Genomic DNA, 25547 nt, shown 5'->3' on the forward strand with positions numbered 1-25547 from the left:
AAAGACATTCTTGGATGTCTAATCACCTAAAAATATGGCTAGACATACTTTCTTCCAGTTCATTTGAATCTTAAAATTCTAAGTTTCTGAGTGACTCCTAATGGTCTTACACTTGTCACATCTGTTCTGTGAAATCACAGAAGGGCCAACTGTGAGGTGTCATTGGAGATCCTCCTCTGATATATCATCATGAAATATTAACCAGCTCCTCTGTAGGGCTTTCCCGCGGGCAGGCCTGCCAGGGCACATTCAGATTCACTAGTAATAATGATATCTGATTACAATCCTTGGATTTGCAGTGCAGTCATCCCACATCTGAGACAGAAACACTTTCTTTCTGAAACACAGAGCAGATTCTTGCTAGCAATTGCTCTTTTTCATATTCATTTCATTGTTATTCATATTATTGTTACAGAATTCTGTGATGTCCTATAATTAGCTACTATGAGCATCTGCAGTATTTAGAGATACCAGAGCATATGTCAACCTTATGGAAGACAATAAAGTTTATGAAGGCACTAGCCCTGTACCTGAAGTATAATTAAGTGTTTGGTTCTATTTAGGTTCTTTTTTTTTGTCTCCCAGGGTTTGACTCTAATTCCAATGCTCTTTTCACTACACAAGGTTGTCTCTCCCAGTAGCGTCTTTATTGGGTAGATCAGAAATGGTTTTATTTCTGCACTTACCCAATTGGCCATTTTCAATTTGTGTTCTTTACATACTAGTACTTCATGGTTTCTGTTCATACATTGTCATGTATGTAGAAATATAAAAAGAAAAATTATATAAATCACTCTCATAATGATTATATCAGAGCCTTTTTAACTTTCACATTCACTTTTATTCTTCTGGATTTCAGTGGATCATAGGGCTTTATCATCAATAAATCATCAATTTTTGTCTATAATAAATTTAAGAAAATGAGAAAAGTAATTTTTAAAAATATGTTTTATTGATTTTAGAGAGAGGTAGGAAGTGGGATAGGGAGATAGAAACATTGATGAGAGGGAGAGACATGGATTAGTTGCCTCCTGCATGCCCTCCACTTGGGATCGAGCCTGCAACCCAGGCATGTGCCCTGACCAGGAATTATACTGGGGTCCTTTTAGTTCATGGGTCGATGCTTAACCTCTGAGCAACACTGGCTAGGCTGAGAAAAATAATTTTTGATAAGATTTGAATGTTGTTTTGGAGGGTGAGATGCATAAACATTGCATCCCTGAGTCGTAAATTAGTCAGAACTTATGGCAGATGAAATTTGTGTAGAGAAAAATGAAATAATGAAATAGGACACTAGCAGTAATTTTTACAAATCATATTTTAGATATGTTCCTGAGATACACTGCAGCTAGAATATTGTTTGAATCTGCAATGCACATATATACTTACACACTAACAAATGTGTGAGTAAATGAACTATCAAAAAATATACAGATCCATGAAAAACCCAGATAGTAATATGTATTTAAGTCAGATTGGAACTGTAGAATTAGCTCTGGAGAGAAGGTAACTAGGTTCATGTTCAGACAATGTCCAAACAAATAAAGGTCTTCTTCATTTATTCATCCCATACTGAAAGCTTATGATGTACTAGTAATTGGGCTAAGTAACAGTTAATTACAATTAATTACTTCACCTTTCTTTCTTTTTAAAAAAATATATTTTTATTGATTTCAGAGAGGAAAGAAAGATAGAAATATTAATGATGAGAGAGAATCATTGATTGGCTTCCTGTCGCATGCCCCACACTGAGTATAGAGCCTGCAATCTGGGCATGTGCCTTGACCGGGAATCAAACGCTGACCTCCTGATTCATAGGTCCATGCTCAACCACTGAGCCCAGCCAGCTGGACACATTCACCTTTCTGTGCCTCCGTTATCTTAATGTTAAAATAATCAAATAAGTATACTAATGAGTCTTCTCATTCTTAGACAGAGGCCTTTGTCCTGATCTCTGCTCTGAACTTCCTCCATGGAGCAGGGAAGTCAAGGGGCTAAGGGTTCATGTTCACCTGGAGCCCATGCTTCTTCATTCTACACTATCTGGAAACCCTAGAATTCTCACCCAACTTCACTGAGCTCTTGTCAGGAGCTGTGTGGGCCCTTTTCCAGGAAAAATTGCACTGCAGGAGGTGTACCCATAAACTTGAAGGGTCACCAAGGCTATAGGGGGTGTGGATGGTACTTGGACATGGAGGCTCCTGTGTCCACGTGAATCTATATCAGGCCCCTGTCAGTGTGGGTTGGCTAGAGCCTGGGGTGGGAAGATGAGGTGTGAGCTATGAGCTGGGGCACAAGGTTTCTCAGTACTGCTCTTTTTGGCAAAATGTTCTGAGAAATTTAAGTTTGACCTTGGGTTCACTAGGAAGGTATAATTTTCAGGTAGCAAAACCAAACATGTTTTATTAAATAGTTTGTTACCTTGATTTATAAATTTAAATATCAGACATATGGTATATGGGTTTCTTGCTCTGAGCCCTGCAAATATTAGATAGCTGAGGCTCAGAAAGGTGAATATGCCCAGCTGGCTGTGGCTCAGTGGTTGAGCATGGATATATGAACCAGGAGGTCAGCGTTAGACTCTTGGTCAAGGCACATGCTCAGATTGCAGGCTCTGAGCCCTGCAAATATCTACCTTAAAGGTCTATCTCATGGAGCATATAAGATACATATATGTCCTTAATATTCTAATCTCTATAAAACTTATATTAGAAAACATCTGCATAAATTTAGGATATGTTATTACTATGCCATATTATAAAAACAAATAGTAACAGAAGGTGCTGAGTGGTCATGATATATTTGATAATTTACATACAATCTTAGTACATAGTGCTCAGGACCTTATAGGAACTCATTGCCACAGCCACAGTGAAATTTGTTAAATATGACAAGCCCATTCACATCTGTGTCTTCGCACATGCTTTCTGAAAAAAAAATTCTTATATATTCTTCTTGAATCAATAAATCTATCTTCTATCATGTATTGCTACTCTATACAGATGAATACATTATAAAGCAAAGAATCTAAGTGACTTGCCCAAAATGACAGTGTTAGTTCTCCTGACATTAAAACTCTTCTAGCCTGACATAGGGATACACAGCTAATTGGTCTTCCGGTTTATCTGTGCAGATGGTGCTCTGAATGACACCCCTGGAACTTGGCAATGGGACATTTGTGGTGACTAAGTGAGGAAGTCATTACTCAGACATGTGTGTGTGTGTGTGTGTGTGTGTGTGTGTTTCCCCAGCGTTCTCAGATATGTATTGGAAATCTTGAGAATTACCTGCTATAAAGAGGAGCCACCATCTTTGGGAGCTCCTCCACACTTTTATATCTGAATAAGCAAATAAACACCTACTTTACTACATCTAGTGGATGTTGTCCATTCCTCATTTTTGTGATCTCTTGGTAGCACTCAACACTGCTGGCCAATCCCGTCTTTCGAAATATTGTTTGTGCTCATCTTTCTGGATTTTCCTTTCCTCCTTAATTAAATTATCCTCTTTTATTCCATCATTGGAGATTCTCAAGGCTCAGTCCTGGGACATAAACACAATGTACTCTCATGGCTTTACTTCTCAAAAGTCAACTATTGCCACTTGTATATCCTTTATAAAGGCTCCTATCTGAGCTTCAAATCTGTATATCCAACTTCCACTCTGTTCCTCAAATTGAAAATGTCCCAACCTGAATTTGAGGATTTACTCTCAAATCTATTCTTCTGTTAATGTTCTTCTTAACAAATAATGGCATCGATATCTATCTTGCTTAAACCAAAACCTTGGACTCATCTTTGACTCGTTAAGTAAGGTCTGACCACAGAGGCTTATCTGGGTCCAAAGATGGGTGAGAATGACCACTTTTAACACTGCCTGTTCATCCTTTGCTTTACTTTCACACCAGCATCTGACCAGTGCAAAGAGTATAGGATATAGGCTGACATGTACAGCTCCCCATTGCCACTCTAATATGTCACAGAGGCATCTTGAGCTCCATGTAGCTCACAAGGAGAGAGGGATCTTCATTAGGTCAAGAAGTATAAACTCTTGGTTTTACCTTTCATGTCATGCTGGGACGTTTATGTTATTTGGAGGGGGGGAAATATATGCATTAAGGTCTATTCTATTTTCTTACTTGAACTTTCTATTTTGCTGTCCTCATGCATCTCCTTCTCTGCCCACATGAAATTAATAACAAAGTCAAGACAATTCTACATCCTAAACTACTTTCTGTTTCCAGAACACTGTAATCCAAATTGGCCATCTCTTGATTGATCTACTGTTGTTACTTTCTAACTCATCTCCCTACCTAGTCTTCTATCCATTCTTGAACTTTTAAAATATGAGTTAGGTTCGGCCAGTGTTGCTCAGTGGTTGAGCGTTGATGTAGGAATTAGGAGGTCACAGTTCAATTCCCGGTCAGAGCTCATGCCTGGATTGCAGGCTCGATCCCCAGTGTGGGGCGTGAAGAAGGCAGTTGATCAATGATTCTCTCTCATTATTGATGTTTCTCTCTCTCTCTCTCTCTCCCTTCTTTTCTGAAATCAATAAAAATATTTTAAAAAATGAGTTAGATTGTATCATCTTCTTGCTTCAAACTTTTCTATGTATTTTCATTACTCTGTGCAAAAGCTAAAAGTTTAAAATGTAGGTATCTCTTCTATATGGTAATTTTTATGATCCAGACTTTATAATTGCATATATTGGATTAATACAGTTGGGAAGTTCATCGATATACATTATATAGTTATAAATTATAACTGTTACATAATTATAATTTATTTCGGTTGGTTATTTGCTCTACGTTCATAATAGCAAAGGAGAAAGGAATAATTCCATTGCTTAGGCCAGCTAGCAGCTTTCTTTGAGCGGCTTTGTGCTTTTTTTTTATAGCAATACATCTTTTATTGCTACAGGCAATAGAGAGGAAGATAACACTAGTAATTGGTAAGAAAAAAGGCTATTATTCTTGGACAAAACATACATAAAATCAAGGACTAGATTTGTACAGTGCTGTTCATGTTTTTACAGCTATGTATTTAAATTGTTGCTCCATTGACATATATAGGAAAGGGGTGGCCATCCTGGGTATAGATGAACCACTGTATCAGTGATTAATTGATGGGACAGTACAATAAAAAGTGTACCCTAAAATTCCTTTTCCATTGTCCTATATACCTTCTGTTTATTCAGTCCAGAGTTTCCCAGATGACTCTGCGCTTTCTGACTGCTTCTTTCAACATGGTCTCAACACTCCTGACTCACCTGGAACCACATTCCATACTCTTAGTCTCTAACCTGTAGCCACACTTTCAGTTGTTTAAATTTACTAAAGTTTTTTCTGTCCTTGAACCTTTTCTTTTATACTGCTGCCCTTGTATGGACTTCGATTACTTCTACTTCCTACATTTTCTCTCACCTTCCTGCTCCCTCAAGCTAATTCTTTTATTTTTTATTTTTGGGATTCGTCTTCAGTGTTATGTCCCAATGGGACACATTGTTGACTCTTGTCTTGATCCATTCTGGCTGCTGTATTAGAAATACCACAAACTGATTGGCTTATAAACAACACATATTTATTTCTGGGAGGCTGAGAAATCCAAGATCGGGGTGTCCATAGATTCAATATCTGGTGAGGGCCTGACTCCTCATTGATAGCCATTTCCAGCTGTGAACTCACAGGGTTGAATGGGGAGAGGGATTTCTCTGGGATCTCTTTTATGAGGACATTAATACAATTCATGACAGCAGAGCCTAATCAGCTACCAAATGTTCCATCTGCTTAACTTTGGAGGTTAAGATTGCAACATATGAATTTGGGGAGGATATAAACATTCAATCCACAGCAACTCCCTTGAGACTAAGTAAGGTCCATCCTTTATCCTTCATAGCAGCTAGGACTCTTCAGAGCACTTCCATATTTGTAATTAATTAATTATAGAATTATTTAATTAAGACCTCTCTTTCCCATTACAAGGTCAGCTTCACCAGGGCACTGACCCAAACTGTCTTGTTCACACGTGTATTTCTTGGCACCATACCAAGGCCAGAGTGTTTGTGGAAGGAATGGCCAGTGTAAGGATGCGAGGAAAGGAGGCAGGCAGGCAGTAGGCTTAGGATGTAATTTTTATCTTGCATCTTCCATTAACATGTACTTTTGAGAACATATATGGTCTTTGGTCATCTCTACCTTTTTATTCTGAGAATTCACAATACGAGTCACTGATGTAGTTATTGCTTTGTGTAGCAGGCACTTAGTTGCTGTTTGGAGAAATATGCATATCACGGTGTGAACCCCTCCAGAGCTGTGCTGTCTGATATGGTAGTCACTAGCTAATGTGGCTTTTGAACACTTGAGATATGTTGTAATTGTAAAGTGCACAGTGGATTTTGAGGACTTAACATAAAAATATAAAATATATCTAATACATTTTATGTCAATTACACATTTGGGGTCTATTAGGTTACATAAAATATATTGACGAAATAATTTCAACCATTTATTTTCATTTCTTAAACATGAATGCTAGAAAAGTTAAAATTACCTAGCTGCCTTGCATTATATTGTCTTTGAATAGCCTTGGCCTAAGTATAGAACACAGCATTCTTTCCCTTCTGCCAGATCCTAAGGGAGAGGGAAGCCATCCTGGTGAAATGAGCTGAATGCCTTCAACAATGTTGTGCTAAGAAGTCGAAAAAGTTCTACTGTATTCCTTAGTATAATTAGAAGCTGATTTTCCAAGATTATTTTTACTTTCTCCCCATGATGAATAGAATTACTGGAAATGAACACCATTTTTAAAGTAACATCATCATTATTACCTTCTTACAGTGTCTCATAGTTCAGATTATTTAATTTATCTTGTGAATTTCAACTCTGATAGCCTCTACCTCTATTTCCTCTACCAGATTCTGGAATGTGGATTGGTATGTTTTCAATTAAGTAAATGAAAGTTAATGCAAAGTTCCATTCTTTGAAATCGCTCGAGAGTTTTCCTGATGTGAAAGTGGATGTTGAAGTCAACTATAAATTATCTTGCAACAATATTAAATTCCAGAACTCTGAATTCCAAGAAGATGCCAGTCCATTAAGCAAACAGATGAAATATGCTTTCCCCAAAAGTTTAGCTGCAGCATAGTCAATTGTAACTCTTAATAATGAGACAAGAAGGGAAAGTTTGGGCACCTGGAACTGATACTACACATTGCCCACTTAATTACTAGGGGATATTAATTATTATTGCTTAAAGTTGGAACTGACTTAGTGTCCTTACAGATTTCTGGCACCACCTTTAATTTAAATCTTGTTATTAAATTCTGGCTTTCCCCCGCTAAGCACTAAGCTATAAATGGTTTATGTTATATACCACTGTGGTGTTTGAATATGTTCAAATATGCATAATTCATGGTACCCAATAACTAAAACATAATGCAATAATAAGTCAAAAGCTATATGATTATCACTATTATTGTCTTAATGTCATAGGATAAAATATGTAAAAATGATCTTAACAATCCAACTCCTTTAATTTTACACGAGAAAACAAGTAAATTGCCCATTTGGCAGAGCAAGGCCTAGAACTTAAACCTTCTCACTCCTAGTCCAGTGTTCTTTCTACTAACTTCTGAGAGTATATTGGTGCCTATGTATAGTGAGCAGAAATTAACATTTTTTAACTAGGAAAATAAGACAGTATCCTTGGGTATGTGAAATCTAAGAAAAATCCATAATTATTATTTGTGTATGCACATATGTGTGCATGCATGTGTGTGTATGAGTGAGTGTGAGTGTAATGTATGTGTATGAAAATATTAGTATTAGTTAAATGTGAAGGGTGAGCTCATGACTATTTGAGAGGCAGTAGAGAATTCGGTAGCCTGCATTGCGGGTTCTGGAGGCAGACTTCCTAGGCTCAAATCCTCAAAGCCCTTTTACTTATGAAATGTGGGACTTTTGGCAGTTACTTCACTCTGTACCTCAATCTCATCATCTATTAAAAAAAGTAGTCTCATAGAGCTGTTGTAAAGATTGAAATGCATCGTGTTTTACACATACAATGTGTAAGCACTTATTGAGAGCTATTGTTATCTCTATCTTTTTCTCATGATTAAAATACTTCGTAACAAGAGAATTCAAACAAATGAGAATGAATGAGTATGTAAAATTATAATAAATCTGCAAATTATAGTAAAGGTAATCGTCACCATAACTTAAATTAAAATTACGGATCAAAATTATTTTCTGGCACTTCAAGAAGTCTTTAAAGCCTCAATATCAAAGTTAAAAGAGAAAATCTCATGAATATTCAAAATAATTTGGTTTCCCACTTATGACAATCAAATGATCCATATGGAAAATGAGTCATTTTGTGCGAATACATACTTGCAAAGAGATTCATGTTTATTCTCTTATCTAGTCATTTAGAAACAAAAGACAGAGATTCTAAAATTAAACCAGTTTCTTATAGAACAAAGTGCAAGGTTTTGAAACATTCATAATAAATCTTTTTCTATTTTTGGTTCTGTAACACATAGATAAAATTTAATGTACATTTTAATGTTTAGTTGTTTTTCCAAAAAACATGAAAATTAAACATTTTATTTGAAAAATCATGACTTTTCTTATTAGTATGCATCACATATAAATGGCAAACTGCTGACAATTTTTTCAATAGGTGTTAAAGCCAAGCTGGCTTTCTCTGAAAAGTTTTGGAGAATCATTGGTTATGGATAGATCAATCCCTGTTGTATTGCACCCTGAATATACTTTCGTAGAGTTGGCCATGAGATAGGCAGGCTTTTAGGTCTCTGGAATTAGAGGGTTGGCCACCCTTGAGAGTACTGCCTGGTGCTCTTGTCTGAAACCACCGGTTCATGTCTTTTCCATGGAATCCTTTATCTGCGTAGCTGTATCATCAGTCACAGTGCCAGTTACTTGTACTTGTGTTGCAGTTGCTTTTAAGTTGTCTCTGAGAGCCTCCCAAAGTCAATTGGGGTATAGCATACACTCGTTGTTTACACCACAAGTGTGTCATCCAGTTCGATAAATGTTACTACTTCTCTTTTGTGTGTTGTGATGCTAGATGATAAGTTCATTGTGTTATTATAGTTTGTGTAGATTATATTTTATAAGGAAGTTTAAATAACTTTTCTTAATATACAGTGGTGAGAAATTTATTAAAATATTTTCTCCATTTTCAGCTGTAACTTACTGAAAATAGCTTATAAGTATCTGTTTCTACTTATGAGTCCCCTAAGTTTTTGGAATCCTAGACTTGCAGCCACTGAACTGTTCCCTTGCTGTCATTTTACAGATGAAAGCTGAAGCCCAGAGAGATGAACCAGTTCATTGAACAAATACATGTTTACTAGTATTTCCTGTGCTGTGCTAGTGGGCTCTATGCTCAGTATTGAATAGAGTGTGATGGATAAAACTAACATGGCTTCGCTCTCATGGATGCTACAATCTAGAGGAGGAAATAGACATTAAACAAATAAAGAAAAACAAATACCTAATTACCAATCAGGATAAGTATTATGAAGGGGGAAAACAGTACATTGACAGAGAATATGAATATGAAGGCAGGTTTAGATTGAGGGGCTAGGCAAGACCTCTATAAAGTTATATTCAAGTCTAGACTTGAATCTATCTTAGGGGGAAATAAATCCAGGCAGCGGGAAATGCATGTATAAAGATCCTTAGGTCTGAAGAGAAAGAAGGCATATGTGCCTAGAGTTTCATGAGCCAGGGAGAGAGGACATTTAGATGATGATGGGTCGACAGGAGCCAGATGGTGCAAAGCTCTTCAGGCCATGCTAAGGGTTTGTTGTTTTATTGTAAATGAAAATGAAAAGCTGTTAAAGAGTTTAAGCAGGAGAGTGACATGATCCAATTTATTTTGTAAAATATCTTCCCTGTAGTGTGGTTTGGAAGGGGAACAGAGTAAGAGTGTTAGTGAGGAGGCTGGCTGTTGGATGAATCTAGCCAGAAGTTGGTGGTGGCCTAGACAAAGGTGGTGGCAATGGGGATGGAGAGGGGCCGACAGTCGGTATCAGACCCCAGGTGTCAGGATCCCCCTGGGCCATGCTCCCCACTGCAGGACACTGTCTGGACTGAGCTTGCCACTGAGTTGAGGCTGATTGATGTGCTTTTGGAGCTATGAATTGTTCTTTTATGGAAACTATTATTACTTCTTCAACTCACTCTGGTTGATGCTGCAAATTTTTTCTTGGTGAATGCTATTAAAACAAATGATAGACTAAGGCCACATTTTACAACAATAGCATTTTACTTGCAGGTAATTTATATGCGTGGTGTATGAGGGAATTCCCCAGGCTTGTCAATCTGGATGAACAGATCTCCTTTGAGATAAAGACAGTTCTAGGGCAGGCCCAACACTGTGCAGCTCCTCTCATCTCAGGGAACTGCCATGCCTGTGCTCTCCCAAATAACCCGTCCTGGCCATTTACTTCTGGTGCCAAAAGATGTGTCTATGAAAAAAGGCTTTAAGATCTTGAGGAGATTTTTCTATGCCAAGTGAGATGCTCTTATTACAGAAGAGTTTTTGTATGCATAGAAGTGTCTACATTTCCCCCCCTTTTTTTTGTTTCAGGAGGCCAAAAGCCATGACTTCAACTCCAGTTGAATGTTTGCCAGTCCCTTTATTCCTGGTCTCTTGCTTCATAGGGTTTCTGCCATTTTTGTGGGCCAATCACAGCTGAGGAAGAAGGAGAAGTATCAGCATGTTAGGCTTCTTGAAGAGACAATGATTGACAATGAGAAGGTGTAAGGAGCAGAGGGATCTGGTCCCACACCTGGTTCTGGCATTTATTAGCTGATTTAGAGCATGTCACTTAACCTCTGTAAACTCCAGTTCCTAGTTTATAAAAAAGGCCCAATGATAGGGCCTATTTAAATGATTTCTGTGAGAGTTCAGAGAGATGATCCACATCAAATCTCTCTTATGTGGTAAATGCTTGGCAATTATTGCCTGTGAATAAAACTCAGGAGAATTTGCCCATTGCTACTGCTCCTAACCATGGGTCTTCGTATCCACATAAATACTGTCTGAAAGGTAAATCTACTCTACAAGCATGATCACTTCCTGGTCATATAACACACTATAATGTGTATTCTTTTATAAATTAAATTTATTGGAGTGACATTGGTTAATAAGATTATATAGGTTTCAAGTGTACAATTATGTGATATATCATCTGTGTATTGCATCGTGTGCCCACCACCCAAAGTCAAATCTTTTTCATTCATTACCATATATTTGATCCCCTTTACCCTTTATTACCCCCCACTGGGTAGTCTTAATTTCTTAGACAGTGGTTGGCAAACTGTGGCTCACGAGCCACATGTGGCTCTTTGGCCCCTTGAGTGTGGCTCTTCCACAAAATACTGACTTCTGCTCATGGGCCACAAAGTTTCAATCACACTGTACATGCGCGCCCACACGTGGTATTTTTTGGAAGAGCCACACTCAAGGGACCAAAGAGCCACATGTGGCTCGCGAGCCGCAGTTTGCCGACCACTGTCTTAGAACATCAGAAGCAGGTCCTATTCATTCAAACAATTTCACTAAAAGCCAAGTATGTCTGTGCACAAAGGAATGAAGTATTTTTCTGGATACTATACAGCTAGTTTGGCTGAGGGCCAGGATATCTCTGGGAGGTATGAACTATTTCATTTTAAGGGCCAATCAGAGCTAAGGAAGAAGGAGAACAGAAGGGCCCTGGTGCATTAAAAAACCCTGACTCCAGGGATCATAAGATGTGTGCCATGGGGTCCCCCTCTCCCTGTTATTCTGTGTCTTCATCTGTAGAATGAGCCTGGACTTAGATCATCCTGACTAGCTTTTCTGATTCTAAACTCTTAAGATTCTAGGATTATCTTCATGTTTGAGATGCCGTGTGTTCTGAGTTCTCCAGAACACAGTTGTGAGTTGACTAGTAGGCAGTGTTCATTCCAGGTCTACTTTCCTGGGTAAGAAAGACCAGAGAGTTGTGACTCAGTTTGGTTGACTGTAATCAACAGCCTCTTCATGAACAGAAATCATTAGAAGGGCAAAGAAATAATTTGGTTTTCTGGGAATGCTCATGTTATGATTCCTTCACCCTCACATTTCAATGGCATTCCACACTTAACCAGGGCTTCCTTAGAAGACTAATGATTGATGTGAATTTAAGGACCAAGGAGTCACACATTTTTCTGGAACTAAAGGGTGTCTACACATCTGTCATCTATGAAGCACTGCTATGCACTGTCAGGCCTCAGGCTGACATTGTCTCTTCACTCAGTGCCACTGCCTGCCCAAGGCCCTTATAATGTGTGATGGGTCCTTAAGTGACTTCCATACCATGACCAAGTGCCACCTACTCGAATTCACCATCTCTATTGTTCCATAATTTGGCTTGCTAACATTCTGCTCTCATAATATATCCCCAGACTTAAAGGCCTTCAATGTTTCCCCATTGCCTAAGTCTGTGGCACCCAGGCTTCTCCTATCTGAAGTGGGTGGGGCAAGACAGTGTGTGGAGATACGCTATTTTAATTTTTGTTTATATTTACACTGGTCTCATTTAAACATTGATTTATAATATACACAATATATGGAGAGGTACATACATGCAATTGATAAATAATAAATATACATGTATGGAGGTGAGAGTTGTAAATTTTTTACGGATAGGGATGTATGATTAAAAGAGTTTGGAGCTTATTGGTTTAAAGGATAAGTAAAACTTATATTTGCTTAAGGCAACCTGAGTATTCTGGACCCATATTACTCTTATGCTGTCACCTCCAATCACTGAGGATACCCCTTTATTTCCCCACACCCTGGCCACACCTATCTGCTTGCCCAGTCCCCCTGGGCCACTCCTCCTGCCGATGCTGCCTATTTATTCAAGGTGAAGTCTAGCGTGTTGTTTCATCATCAAAGCTTTTCTCAACTGCCTCTTGTCCCAGAACCCACCATCCCGGGTAAAATTAGCATCCCCGCTCTGTGATGCCAAGGCATTTTGTTGATTCCTATCTGACAGCACTGTTCATGTCCCTGCTGTAATGATTAGCTGTGTATGTGTCTCCCTGAGGAGGCCATGGGTGCCTTCGAGGCAGGAATTGCACCTTACTCATCTTTGTACCCAGCACCTAGTGCATGTCAAAAGTCGATAAATGGTGTTTGAGTTATTTTAAAATTTCATGAGAAGAAACTGGGAGGGAGGGGGCTAATGGTATGAGGAATAAAATTGGCTCAGTATAAAAATCCCGGCCTTATCGGCATCGAACACCCCAGCTCAATTTCCCTGCCCTGCTTCCCCTGTCTTCTGCTGCTCAGACTGCCTCAGTGAAGAGCATACTGGGGAAAAGCGTGTCCTTTCTTTCCATTTAGCTTTGAGGTAGCATGAAGGTTAAGGATTGCCCGTCTCAAGGTCATTTGATTCCCACTGAAGTTCCAGGCAGCTTGGGGCTTTGGAAACTATGCAGTTTATGAGGGATGTTGCTGTGCTTGTCAGACTGTTCAGTGTGTAGCAGCTGAGGCTGAAAGGATGAAAAAAAACATGCATTGAAGGCCAGAGGCATTATATGAAAAGGCTGTAACAGCTTTCTTACAAATGAGGAGCTCCTCTGAAAGTCACAGGTGACAATGAAAAATACTAGATATGACTTCTTTCCTTTCTTTCAACATGTGAACACTCCTCACCTACCCTGCGCCTGGCACTGTGTTAGTGGTGGGAGGGAGTGATGAATAATTCAAGCTCCCTGCCCTTGAGGAGCTCTTAGTTCAGTAGCAGAGACCTCCGCATAAGCAGGCAGCTGGAACCCTGTGGGGAGTCCTCTCCTAACCTGTGCCCAGGGAGCTCTGCAGAGGGAGTGATTAAATTTCCCTCAGGGTGTCAGGGAAGGCCCCTTGGAAGAAAGCTGAGCTCAGAAGACTGAGGAGTTCTGGGCTGAGGAGGGAGGCAGAGGTTGTGTTTCAGGGGAAGGAAACTGCATCAGCCAGGGTCTGAAACAAGCATTGGCAAGCTTTCTCTGTGAAGGGCCATTGGTAAATATTTCAGGCCTTGCAGGCTCTAGGGCCTCTGTTGCAACTACTCATCTGGGTTGTAGCATGAAAGTAGCCAATGAGTGAATGAATGGGTCTGGCTGTGTTCCAACAAAACTTTATTTACAAAATTGGCAGGGGCAGGGCTGGCGTTTGCCAACTTCTGGTCTGGAGGAAAGCTCTTCAGAGAGCTTCTAATCCTAAGCTTCCTAATCTTTTTAAGTATTAGGATTACTCTGCACTTGCTGTTTCCTGCACTTGGCATGCTCTTCTTTTAGATATGCCTCATGGTTGGCTCCCTCTCCTCATCCAGGTCTCTGTGATGTCATCTTCTAGCTACTCTGTCCATAGTAGCACATGCATCCCCTGTATGCTCCATCTGTTTTAATTGCTTTTGTTTTCATCAAAGCACTTGTATGAAAACCGTGTTATATATGGATTGTTTATCTCTTTACTTACCTACTAGAATGTAAGCCTCCTGGCTTGTTCTCTGTTGTATTCAGTGCTGTGCTGGAGCTGATTATGCTCACTTCTTCTCAGCACCACCTCTGCATTCAGGGATGTCAAGCAGTAGTTTCAACTCTGCAGTGGTAGGTGTGTTTACACCATAGGAATGAGTCTCATGGAAATTGAGTTTTGGCCTTATTTTTTTTTTTGAGAGCTGATGTAATAGCACACCACTGGTTATCACCTGTACCTAGAGGAATACCCTCCACAAAGCCTAGTGCTCCACAAATACTTGTTTTTTGAATGAAGTGTGCTATTAGTATCTGTTGGTTGAAAAAAAATATATGCTCGGATGGATAGATGCAATTATTAACTGCTTGCAATGATTCCCACGGCTCATCATGGGTAGTTACTGCTCGTGGTATTTGTCACCTTTATTTGATGGATGGAGAGACTGAGGACTCAGACAGGACAGGACTCTCTCTACTCCACAAAGCAGATTCTGCTAGACCATGGGGACCAGTCTCTTCCTTGTGTTCTGTTCCTGCCAGTGCTCCTTTTGGTGTGTCCACTGCGGTCTGCTGAGTGAATGAGGAGCCTCAGGCCTGTCTCTTTAACTGAGCAACATGTATTTGTAATGGATTCCCACAGCTCAGTGTGGTTGTAATTTTTGCAGTGTGTTCAAAAGCCCCGAAAATTTCCATCCTCTTTCAAATGTCTTCCTTTATCTTCTTATTTGTCTGGGAATTTGATTTGTGGTATGTAAATGTGCTCTAGTCTCTATCCTTTAGCCAGAAACATATCTGTTTATGAACAACGTCTGACCCTAATAGTCTAATTTTGAAATCTGCAGCAGTTGAGGCCCCAGAAGCACTTGACAAGAATCACATTTAACAGCCTGTGCAGTCTCAGTTCCTTTAAGTGGGTAACATTCCACCTTCAGACTGAGAGCCCATTTGTACACCCAGAGACTGATTAAAAAGCCTCATCAAATTGCCGCACAATTCATGTGTAATAGTTCCAAAAAACTTTGCCTTTTTCGGCTGCCTGGTTAACATCTTTCCAATTCTCTGTCCTAAACGCAAACTAAAACATAGGAGAGTAAGCCTGTACTAGTATTTAGCAGGCCGTCTGGTTTATCCCAATGCCTTTCAAGACCTTGGTCATGCAGATGCCTTAGCCACTGCTGTTCTGACCTGTAGTTTTTCTGCTTCCCCGTTTGCGCCTGTTAAGTGGTATAGACCCTCCTCTTTCTTTAGACAGCCTGTTCTCTGTTTGCATACAATTTACAGAAAGTCCTCTTTCACCTGCTTTCTTGTAACTTTCATCCTTTGGCCCTAGTTCTATCCCCAGGGAGCCACTTGGGACAAATTGTTTTTTTTCTTACTTCTGCCTGCTCTCAAAAAATAGGGACAGTTCCCAGGTGCCCCGGGTCCTCCCTTCTCTGGGCTACATACACACTGTTCATACAGGCATTCTCCATATGACAGCCCATAGGCCCCTCTTTATTTGGCTCCCTTTCCTCTGGACATGTTCCAGTTTTGCTAATGTCCTTCTTAAAGTGACTGAACAGTGCTGCAGAATGGCTAGGGCCATACACTTTTGAGCTAGATTTTTGTCATAACTAATTCTGTAACCTTGTGTAAGAAGTGTAGCTTTTCTGAGTCTCATTAGTGTCATTCGAATAGTGAAAAAAAGTACCTTGCACATTCAGTTGTTGTGAGTACTAAAGAAAAATGTAGTAAAATCATCAGGGTTGTGTACTAACTAGATATACAGAGTAGATGGGTTCCAAATATGGCCTTTGTCTTCATAATAAGTACTATTAATTCTCTGAGCATGGTTTCCAGCACACAGTTTAGATCGCTATTATTTATTTTATCTTAGATTGGAGTTTACATGGGGGCATTTTCTTTAAGTTTGGGTGCAATATTATATTTTGCACAGTTTTATATAATGTTTTCTTTATCACCCTGCACTCCAATAACTGATGCACAACCAGGTGCTCCTCCCCTTCCTTCTCCCTTCTTCTCTACGTTATTTCCCCTTAACCTCTCGCTTGCCCAAGATATTGGTTATAACTTGACACTCACTTTGGGCCTCAGATTTTCTGTTTTTTAAGTCTTTGATGTTGATTATGGGAGGTATTTTGATGAAGAAAGATAGTGAATTCCAAGGTACTTTTCAATTTCCAATTTTACTTTCTTTTCTGCCATCTAGTATTCATCCTGAGATGTGTGATCAGGGCCTCACAGTTCCAACTCTGTTCTGAGTTTACATTATAACCAGGGAACTGCCCCTTGAAACCAGCAGGAATGTCTGGATAGCTGCTTCCAGTCTCAGCTTTTTTAAGTAACTTTGAATTCAAACCTTTTGTTGAAATTGCTCTATCATCCTGAGCAGAAGCAGCGATGAATATGAATTCTTAACCTTTTTAAATTTTTTCAATTACAGTTTACATTTAATATTATTTTATATTAGTTTCCAGTGTATATAAGAGTGGTTAGACAATTATACAACTTATTAGAGGCCTTGTGCACAAAATTTGTGCACGTTGGGGGGGGCGGTCCTCCCTCAGCCCAGCCTGCACCCTCTCACAATCTGAGACCACTGGCTCCTAACCACTCGCCTGTCTGCCTGATCACCCCTAACTGTCCCCTGTGCCAGCCTGATCACCCCTAACTGCTTCTGCTTGCTGGCCTGATTGCCCCTAACTGCCACCTCTGCCGACCTGGTTGCCCCAAACTGCCCCCCCTGCTGGCCTGGTCGCCCCTCACTGCCCCTTCCTGCCCCAACTGCCAGCCTGGTAGCACCACGCAGCCTGCTGTTACATTGTTGTGTGAGGGTGTCCCGGCCAATTTGCATATTCCTCTATTATTAGTATAGATGAAGTGATCACCCAGATAATTATAGTATCCACCTGGCACTATAGATAGTAATTAAAATATTATTGACTATATTTCCTAAGCTGTACTTTACATCCTCATGACTATTTTGTAACAACCAATTTATACTTCTTTTTTAAAAAATATGTTTTTTATTGATTTCATAGAGGAAGGGAGAGGGAAAGAAAGATAGAAACATCAACAATAAGGGAGAATTATCATCAATTGGTTCATAGGTTGATGCTCAACCACTGAGACACACTGGCCAGGCCCAATTTGTACTTCTTAATCACTTCACATTTTTCATCCTGCTCCCCAATACCCCTCCCATGTGACAACCATCATTTTGTTTTCTGTATCTTCGAGTCTGTTTCTGTTTTGTTTATTTTGTTCTTTAAATGCCACATATGAGTGAAATAATATGTTATTTGTCTTTATCTTTTTTTATTAAATTTATTGGGGTGACATTGGTCAATATATAGGTTTTAGGTATGGGTTTCTATGTTACAAGATCTGTATATTGAACCATGTACACACCACCCAAAGTCAATTGTCTTTATCTTTTTGACTTATTTCACTTAGCATAATACTCTCTAGGTCCATTCATGCTGTCCCAAATGGTGAGATTTCATTCTTGTTCATGGCCAAGTAATATTCTATGTACCACTTCTTTATCTATTCATCTATTGATGAACACTTGGGTTGCTTCCATATTGTGGCTATTTTAAACAGTGCTGCAATGAACATATGGGAGCATATATCTTCTCAAATTAGTGTTTTTTTTAATATATATACCCAGAAGTGGAATTGTGGGTCTTAAGGTAATTCTATTTTTAATATTTTGAGGAACCTCCAATTTGCAATCCTACCAACAGTGCAGGAGGATTCCTTTTCTTCACATGCTCCAGCTAACACTTATTGCTTGTTGATTTATTGATGATAGCCATTCTGATAGATGTAAGGTGATATTCATTGTGGTTTCAATTTGCATTTCTCTGATGATTAGTGATGTTGAGCATCTTTCATATGCTTTTCATATGGCCACATCTGTAGGTCTTCTTTAGAGAATTGTCTATTCAGGTCATCTGCCCATTTTTTAAATTGGATTGTTTGATTTTTGATGTTGAGTTGTATGAGTTCTTTATGAATTTCAGATATTAACCCTTATGAGATGTATCATTGGTGAATATCTTCTTTCATTCAGTAGGTTGTGCTTTTGATTTGTTGATGATCTTTACTGTGCAAAGTTTTTTTTTGTTTGTTTGTTTGATGTGGTCCATACTTCATTCAGATTTCCTTAATTTTTACCTATTTTTTTTCTTCTAGTATGAGGATCCCATCCAGAATACCATATTAACATGTTTTCTTAATCTACTCTTGGCTGTGACAATTTCTCAGACTTTCCTTATTCTTGATAATCTTGACAGTGTGGAGGGGTACTGATCAGCTACATTTTAGAAAGTCCTTCAGTTGGAATTTGTTTGATGTTAGACAAAGGTTATGAGATTTTGGAAGGGACATCATAGAGATAAAGTGCCCTTTTCATCACATCATATCAAGGGTACATACTTGTCAACATGATTTATGACTGTTCATGTTAACCTCAATTACGTGACTGAAATAGTGTTTTTATTTGTCAGATTTCTCCACTGTAAAGCTACTCCCCACCACTCCACCCCCTTTCAATATAGGAAGGAAATGCCTGTGTACAATCCGTCAAAGTTTATTTCTTATTCCCCTAACTATTCGATGTGGGTATTTATGATGGCTATCTTTTCTCCACCAGTTTTTCAGGGGCTCAGAATTATTCTATTTTGCTACATCCCTTACAGCTTTCTCATCTAAATCCAGGCAGTGTTAAAAGAAAGAAAATTTGGAGGAGAATATTTGCTTTTAAAATCCATGGCCTGAAAAAGACACACATAACTTTCACTTACATTCCATATGACACTCATGCATCTGCCAAACCTATCTGCAAAGGAGGCTGGGACATATGGTCTAGCTGGGTGCCTAAAAAAAAGAGGAAATTAATTTGGGAGAAAAGCTAACAGTATTCGCTACATCATTTCAGAGTACAAAAGATAACAAATCAACCCCCTCCTTATAATAATATAGTCATCAATGAATAAAAACAACAACAAAAAAGTAATGGAAAAGCATAGTCTTAGAATCAAGACACTCATAAATTGAAAAAAAAGCTTAATAAAAAATGTATTCCATTGAGCCTATTTATCTTATTTCACTATTGACCTGTGAACATTTGTTGAGAACAGTCACTCTACCTGCATGTAAGCATTTGAGAAACTCTACCATATATTATGCCTATTCCAGACTTCATCTTTCCCAAAGTCTACCATGCTGCTTTTTGCCTCCCTCCATTTTTTTAATGTCTGAAATGTCCTTTCCCTCTCTCTCTCTCTCTCTCTCTCTCTCTCTCTCTCTCTCTCTCTCTCTTTTCTTTTTTGGCCTGTGATAATTCTACTCACTTTTTTAGTGACAGATGAGGGGCCTTCATCCAACCTCCAGACAGAATTATTCCCTTGTTCCTTGGTGCGATCATGTCACACTGCTTCTATCCATTATTTAACACCTATCCCACTCTAGTATTATATATCCATATGTTTCATGCATTACTTTGGGTGCTCTCTGAGGACAACCAGGCTTTATTAATCTATTAGACCCCTATGAATAATCTGACAAATAAAAAGCATGTTTGGTGAGTGCATCCAGCATACTAGATGTGCCAAAAAATGGTCTCACTTTTGACATCCTTTCTTTAAAATACAACAAAACATATCCCCCCAATTAGAAAAGTGATCCTCAGTTATGATCACCATGCCTTTATAGAAAAGGTGATCTTGAGCTAAACTTAGAACGGTTGGTAGGGTTTGATAGATGGTAATAAGAGGTAATACAGCCGAAACCGGTTTGGCACAGTGGATAGAGCGTCGGCCTGCGGACTGAAAGGTCCCAGGTTCGATTCCGGTCAAGGGCATGTACCTGGGTTGCGGGCACATCCCCAGTGGGAGATGTGCAGGAGGCAGCTGGTCGATGTTTCTCTCTCATCGATGTTTCTAACTCTCTATCTCTCTCCCTTCCTCTCTGTAAAAAATCAATAAAATATATTTTTTAAAAAAAAGAGAGGTAATACAGATACAGACCTGTCAGGTAGGTGATACTGTTTTCTATGACACATCCTAGGTTCAGGACATTTGTTCAATGGATGGTCAGCCCTCCTTTGAAACATCTATAGTGCAAGACATTCACTTTCATAGATCATCACATAATTAAAACTCAAACTTGGAGTTTGTTCTGGCTCTGCTCTTGAGCACTGGGGGATGGTATAAAAGCCTAATGCTCATTATCTTAAACAGGAGTAAGCAACCTGAATTCCCAGGGCCCCAATGGTGGGGGTGGGGTGTGGATAGTTTCACTATAGCAAAAGACGTGTTTAATTACAGCTACAGAAGAGGATTATGAAATAAACAATCATTTGCAGGCATTAATGACTCAGCTGCCATACATCTCATAACCAACAAAAACATGAGTTCTTAAAGTGACCGTATCATGCTGAATAGAAAGAAAATATGAATTATAAGAGTTGTCCCTTTCCTTCTATCTTTTTATAGCCTCTACTCTTAGCTTTCTGTTTACTTTAATGACTTTGCAAACTCAATTACTGTTTTATTAAAACAGAAATCAGAAGACAGAGTCTGTTCACAGAATAGTCTTTTTATCTCACACTGTTTCTTTGATTTTGATGGTTGAAAAATGAGACCTTCATTTGTATTTATACTCTTATGGTTATTTTTCAGCTCATACTACCACATATGTTTATTAATTTGAAATTCTCAATGATTGTAGTTAGAATATGAATTATTTTTCCCCTATACAGATGTGAGAACTGGTGCTTAGATGTTAAATGACTTGCTTAGGACCACTTGACAATTGTGGTTCAAAGCTGGGTCTTCTGACTGCTAAGTGTGCCACAGCAGGACCTGCCTGGCAGTCAGTTTGCCTCATAGCAGAGGCACATGTATCCTTTTACTTCCTCTGGTTATGAGAGTGATTCTCACTTATGATCCCCAAGTCTTCAGTGAGGAGGTGATCTTGAACTGAGCCTGGAAAGGTTGGTAAGATATGATAGATGGCAATTGGGGTACAGGATGTTTTTTTGTAGTGAGGTTAGCTAGCTCCATGCTCTTCCAACATGTCCCTAGTATGTCAGATTGGGTAGGACCCTTGGAAGCAACACATTGAAGATGCACGCATTTCTTGATTTCTGCCACCACTCAGGGCAGAGGATTCTAATGTACACAATCAATAGAGACAGGAGGGACCTAAAGTTCACATACTTTAATTTTTAGATATTATTGGTGAGGAAATTATGGTCCACAAATTAAATAAATTTAACTTACAAAGATAATTATAGTTATAAATCGGTATGACAAATTTTCAGTTCAGTTCTTCTGATTCTTAGGATTGCTTTGAACAGGACATGTTTATACAGGCATTGTCTCATTTCCCCACATATGTGTGATCAAGTCATATGTGCAGAAGTGTAATCATAGACAAATGCTATAGGGAACAGATCTATTCCCAAAGAGTTAAATTCATTGAATACTTGACTAGAATTCTTATTTAGACCTGAATGTGAATAAATGAGTCCAGTTTAACACACAGTGCCTAGCATATTGCATGACAAAAAAGAGATTCAGAGTAAATATTGGTTGAAAAAGTGGGTGAAGGAATGAAGTTGATTGTCAGTTGAAATTCGGTGATTGTCCCTTTGAGGATAACATGTTTCCACTTCAGCAATCATATGTTTTCTATCTTTGCCTCAATCATATATTTTCTGTCTTTGCCTTGAGAGGCAGAACTTTTTGTTCTTATTTTTATGAAATAATTAGGGCTACAAATGCACTAGAATAGTCTAATTTTTGCTCAGCACTGAACTAGAGATAAAGATGGTGGTGATGCTATAGAAAATGGATTGTTGCTGGCAGTCAGCACCACAAGAAGCATTAAATATTTATTTTAGGGGATGTACAAAAATCTAAATGTGGTTTACAAAGTTCAGTTTGATGGTATTCATAGGTAGGGAGTTTTTTTGTTTTTGTTTTTGTTTTTGTTTTTTTTTTTGGTAGGGAGTTTTTAAAAGTGAGGACCAACCACTTCAAGTTTGAAATAATTAGAGAAATATGCACAAATTGATTTGTTTTGGGGCTGGAAAAATGACTGTAGTCCTGGGTCTTCACTCTGGTCATGTATTTACTGAAGGTGAAATCTGTTTCCACACACTTTCCTGTGAGAACTCATGGCCATGGGTTTTGCTCTTTCCTATTGTTCTCATCCAAGCCATTCTTTATGGTTGAACTTGGCCAGCATTTCAAAACCTAGGAGTTTCTGATGGATAGTTGACATTCAGCAGAAACCGAGGTCTTCCAGGAGCCGATTATTACTGCTGGAAGTTTAAGAACTACAGTGGCAGCTTGGTCTAAACAGTGATTCTGGAATGGGAACATAAACTTGCAGTCAGACACTAGATGCATGGGAGAGAGAAGTAATTCACTTTTGAGTATGCCTCTGTATTTTGCTAATCATAATTAACTTTTATTTATTTACATTTGGTTTATTGCTGCATAGTATTATGGTCCTGCCTCTAGAAGGAATAAAAAGTGAAGATATGTTCCTGAAATGCTCCCTTTCCAAATACTTATTTTAATATTTAAGCCTTTGGCATTTATGCATTTACTTAGAAAATGTTTCTGGCAATTTTCAATTGAGCATTTTTATAAACAAAATACCAATTTGAATAATCATTTCTTTTTGTTTTGCAGAACCCCAGCTGAAAGGAATTGTGACAAGGTTATTCAGCCAGCAGGGATATTTCCTGCAGATGCACCCAGATGGTACCATTGACGGGACCAAGGACGAAAACAGCGACTACAGTAAGGAACATTAGATTGTTGCAATCCAATCACAATGAAATGTATAGCCCAATATTATAGTCTTAAAGCATGGCTGGGCTGCCTTTGAACTATTTACCTACAAGTAAACGGGTGTATTTTCCTTTATTTTTCTTGCTCTGATTCCCTATAGCAAAGAGACAATAAGGGAGAAATGTTATGTACTGAATGAGAAGTTAGGAGGCCTAGAGGAGTTCCAACTGGTTTTCCTTCCACCCCAGTGTTTGTAGTCAGGATGATAAGTATTCATAGAAACAAGTCAGACTTTACAACACAAGACAGTGTTTTCAATCCTAGAACTAAATAGTAAACATGTTAAAATAATTCTTAGAACATCATTTCAGGCAGACAAAAATTACTTCTTAAGATAAACATTGGATACATATGTATATTACATGTTATTTTATTTGGATTGAGAAAATATATATTAACCCTTTTCGGTCCAACCTCGAGGCTGACTCGACAGACCAGGCGCTAGGAGCAGGTCCAACGTCGAGCAATAAGAACATAAAAAGTTCAACATTCAATCCCGTTAATTAATTTGGACCAGAATGTTTGAATTCCAAAAATAACATTGGACTGCAAAAGGTTAAATATATTAAAATAACATTATGATTTATAGTATATGTGATAATAACAAGATAATTAATATTGGTGGACCTGAAAATTTCTTTATATTTTTATATAAAATTCCAGATATTAAAATATTATCCTATATAATAAAGAGCTAATATGCAAATGGTTGTCACAACCTCACGCCATCACGCTGTAATGGCTCAGACACTCAACACTGGAGAGAGAGGGATGGGGACCAGCCAGGCACAAATGAGCTCATGAGGAGAAATAGAGACCAGCCAGGCTGTGGCCCAGGAGAGAGACAAGCTGCACGCCCCGCAGTCCCGGGCGCCAACAACTGCACCTGCTCCTGTGGCCTGGGAGAGGGACAATCTGCACACCCCATGGTCCCACTGGTCCCAGGCACCAGAAGCTGTGCCTTGCAGCCTGGGAGAGGGACTAGCTGCCTGCCCAGCGGTCCTGGGCGCCTGTGGCTGCAGTGTAGGCAAAGCCGCCCTCCCATGGTCCCTTGTGGCTGCGGCTGGCCCAGGTGAAGCTGGCCCAGCTCCTGGGTGCCTGCAACTGGCCAGAGGGAGGGAAGCCCAGGTCCTGGGTGCCTGCAACCAGCCAGAGGAGGGACTCCTGGGTCCCAGGTGCGGGGCAAGGCAGAGGTAGTTAGGGGCAATCAGGCCAACAGGGGAGCAGTTAGGGACGATCAGGCCAGTAGAGGAGCAGTTAGGGGAGATCAGGCAGGCAGGCAGAGGGGTTAGGGGCAATCAGGCAGGTGAGTGGTTAGGGATGATGAGGCATGCAGGTAGAGTGGTTAGGGGTGATCAGGGAGATAGGTAGGCAAGTGGTTAGGAGCCAGCAGTCCCAGATTGCGAGAGGGTGCAGGCAGGGCTGAGAGGACCCCCCGCTCCTATGCATGAGTTTTGTGCACTGGGCCTCTAGTTAATAATATCCTTGGAAACCATTTTTAACTAATTCAACCTTTGAGTTGATAAGTGTAGTAATTCAACAAAATCATCAAGTTTTAATAAAGTATATTTTAATTTTGGAAATATTTTGAATATAAACCTTAGCATAGGATGCTCACTGTATTATACCTTTCATTTTCTGCATAATGATATGCATATACTGAGGAAAATTTGTGTTCTAAAATTATGTGGGGTGCCATATTCTTTTCTAAAGTTTATCTGTATTCACTACTAGAATTTTACTTTGAGTGTATAGTAAATATATTTAATTTTTAATTTTTAATTAAATATATGTCCAATTGAATTTGTCTTCTGATGGATATGATTTTGTGATGAGACTGACAATCTACCAAAACATAAATTGCATAAGGTAATCTAAGAAGCCTGATATTTTATGATGAAGTATATTTTCAATTAAAAATAAAGATTTGAGGAAAGATCTACAATGCCTAAAGTGTGAAAATGCTCTTGTTCATCCCTTCCAAATTATTCTTTGTTCACTTCATATTATACATTATAAAATATGAATTACAGTAAAGAAAAAATCTTATTATAAAGAATTCAATTCCAGTTTTCTTCAAAGTAGTTGATTAGCTTATTGTGGTTTGCATTGTTGGTTTGTGTTTTGGGGGATGCATTCTTTAAATGATTCACATT

The 25547-nt window shown here is 39.0% G+C and overlaps 1 protein-coding gene across 1 annotated transcript in view; it reads left to right on the plus strand.

Moving 5' to 3' along the window:
* The window catches only part of FGF12 (fibroblast growth factor 12), a 244207-nt gene that overhangs the window by 19225 nt on the left and 199435 nt on the right, over window positions 1-25547 (plus strand). Inside the window, exon 2 of the mRNA XM_023750476.1 lies at window positions 23230-23340. Coding sequence (XP_023606244.1) covers window positions 23230-23340 — 111 coding nt within the window. The remainder of the gene's footprint in view (window positions 1-23229; window positions 23341-25547) is intronic.

Source organism: Myotis lucifugus, unplaced genomic scaffold (genome assembly GCF_000147115.1).
Source record: "Myotis lucifugus unplaced genomic scaffold, Myoluc2.0 scaffold_14, whole genome shotgun sequence".
NCBI classification, from domain to species: domain Eukaryota; kingdom Metazoa; phylum Chordata; class Mammalia; order Chiroptera; family Vespertilionidae; genus Myotis; species Myotis lucifugus.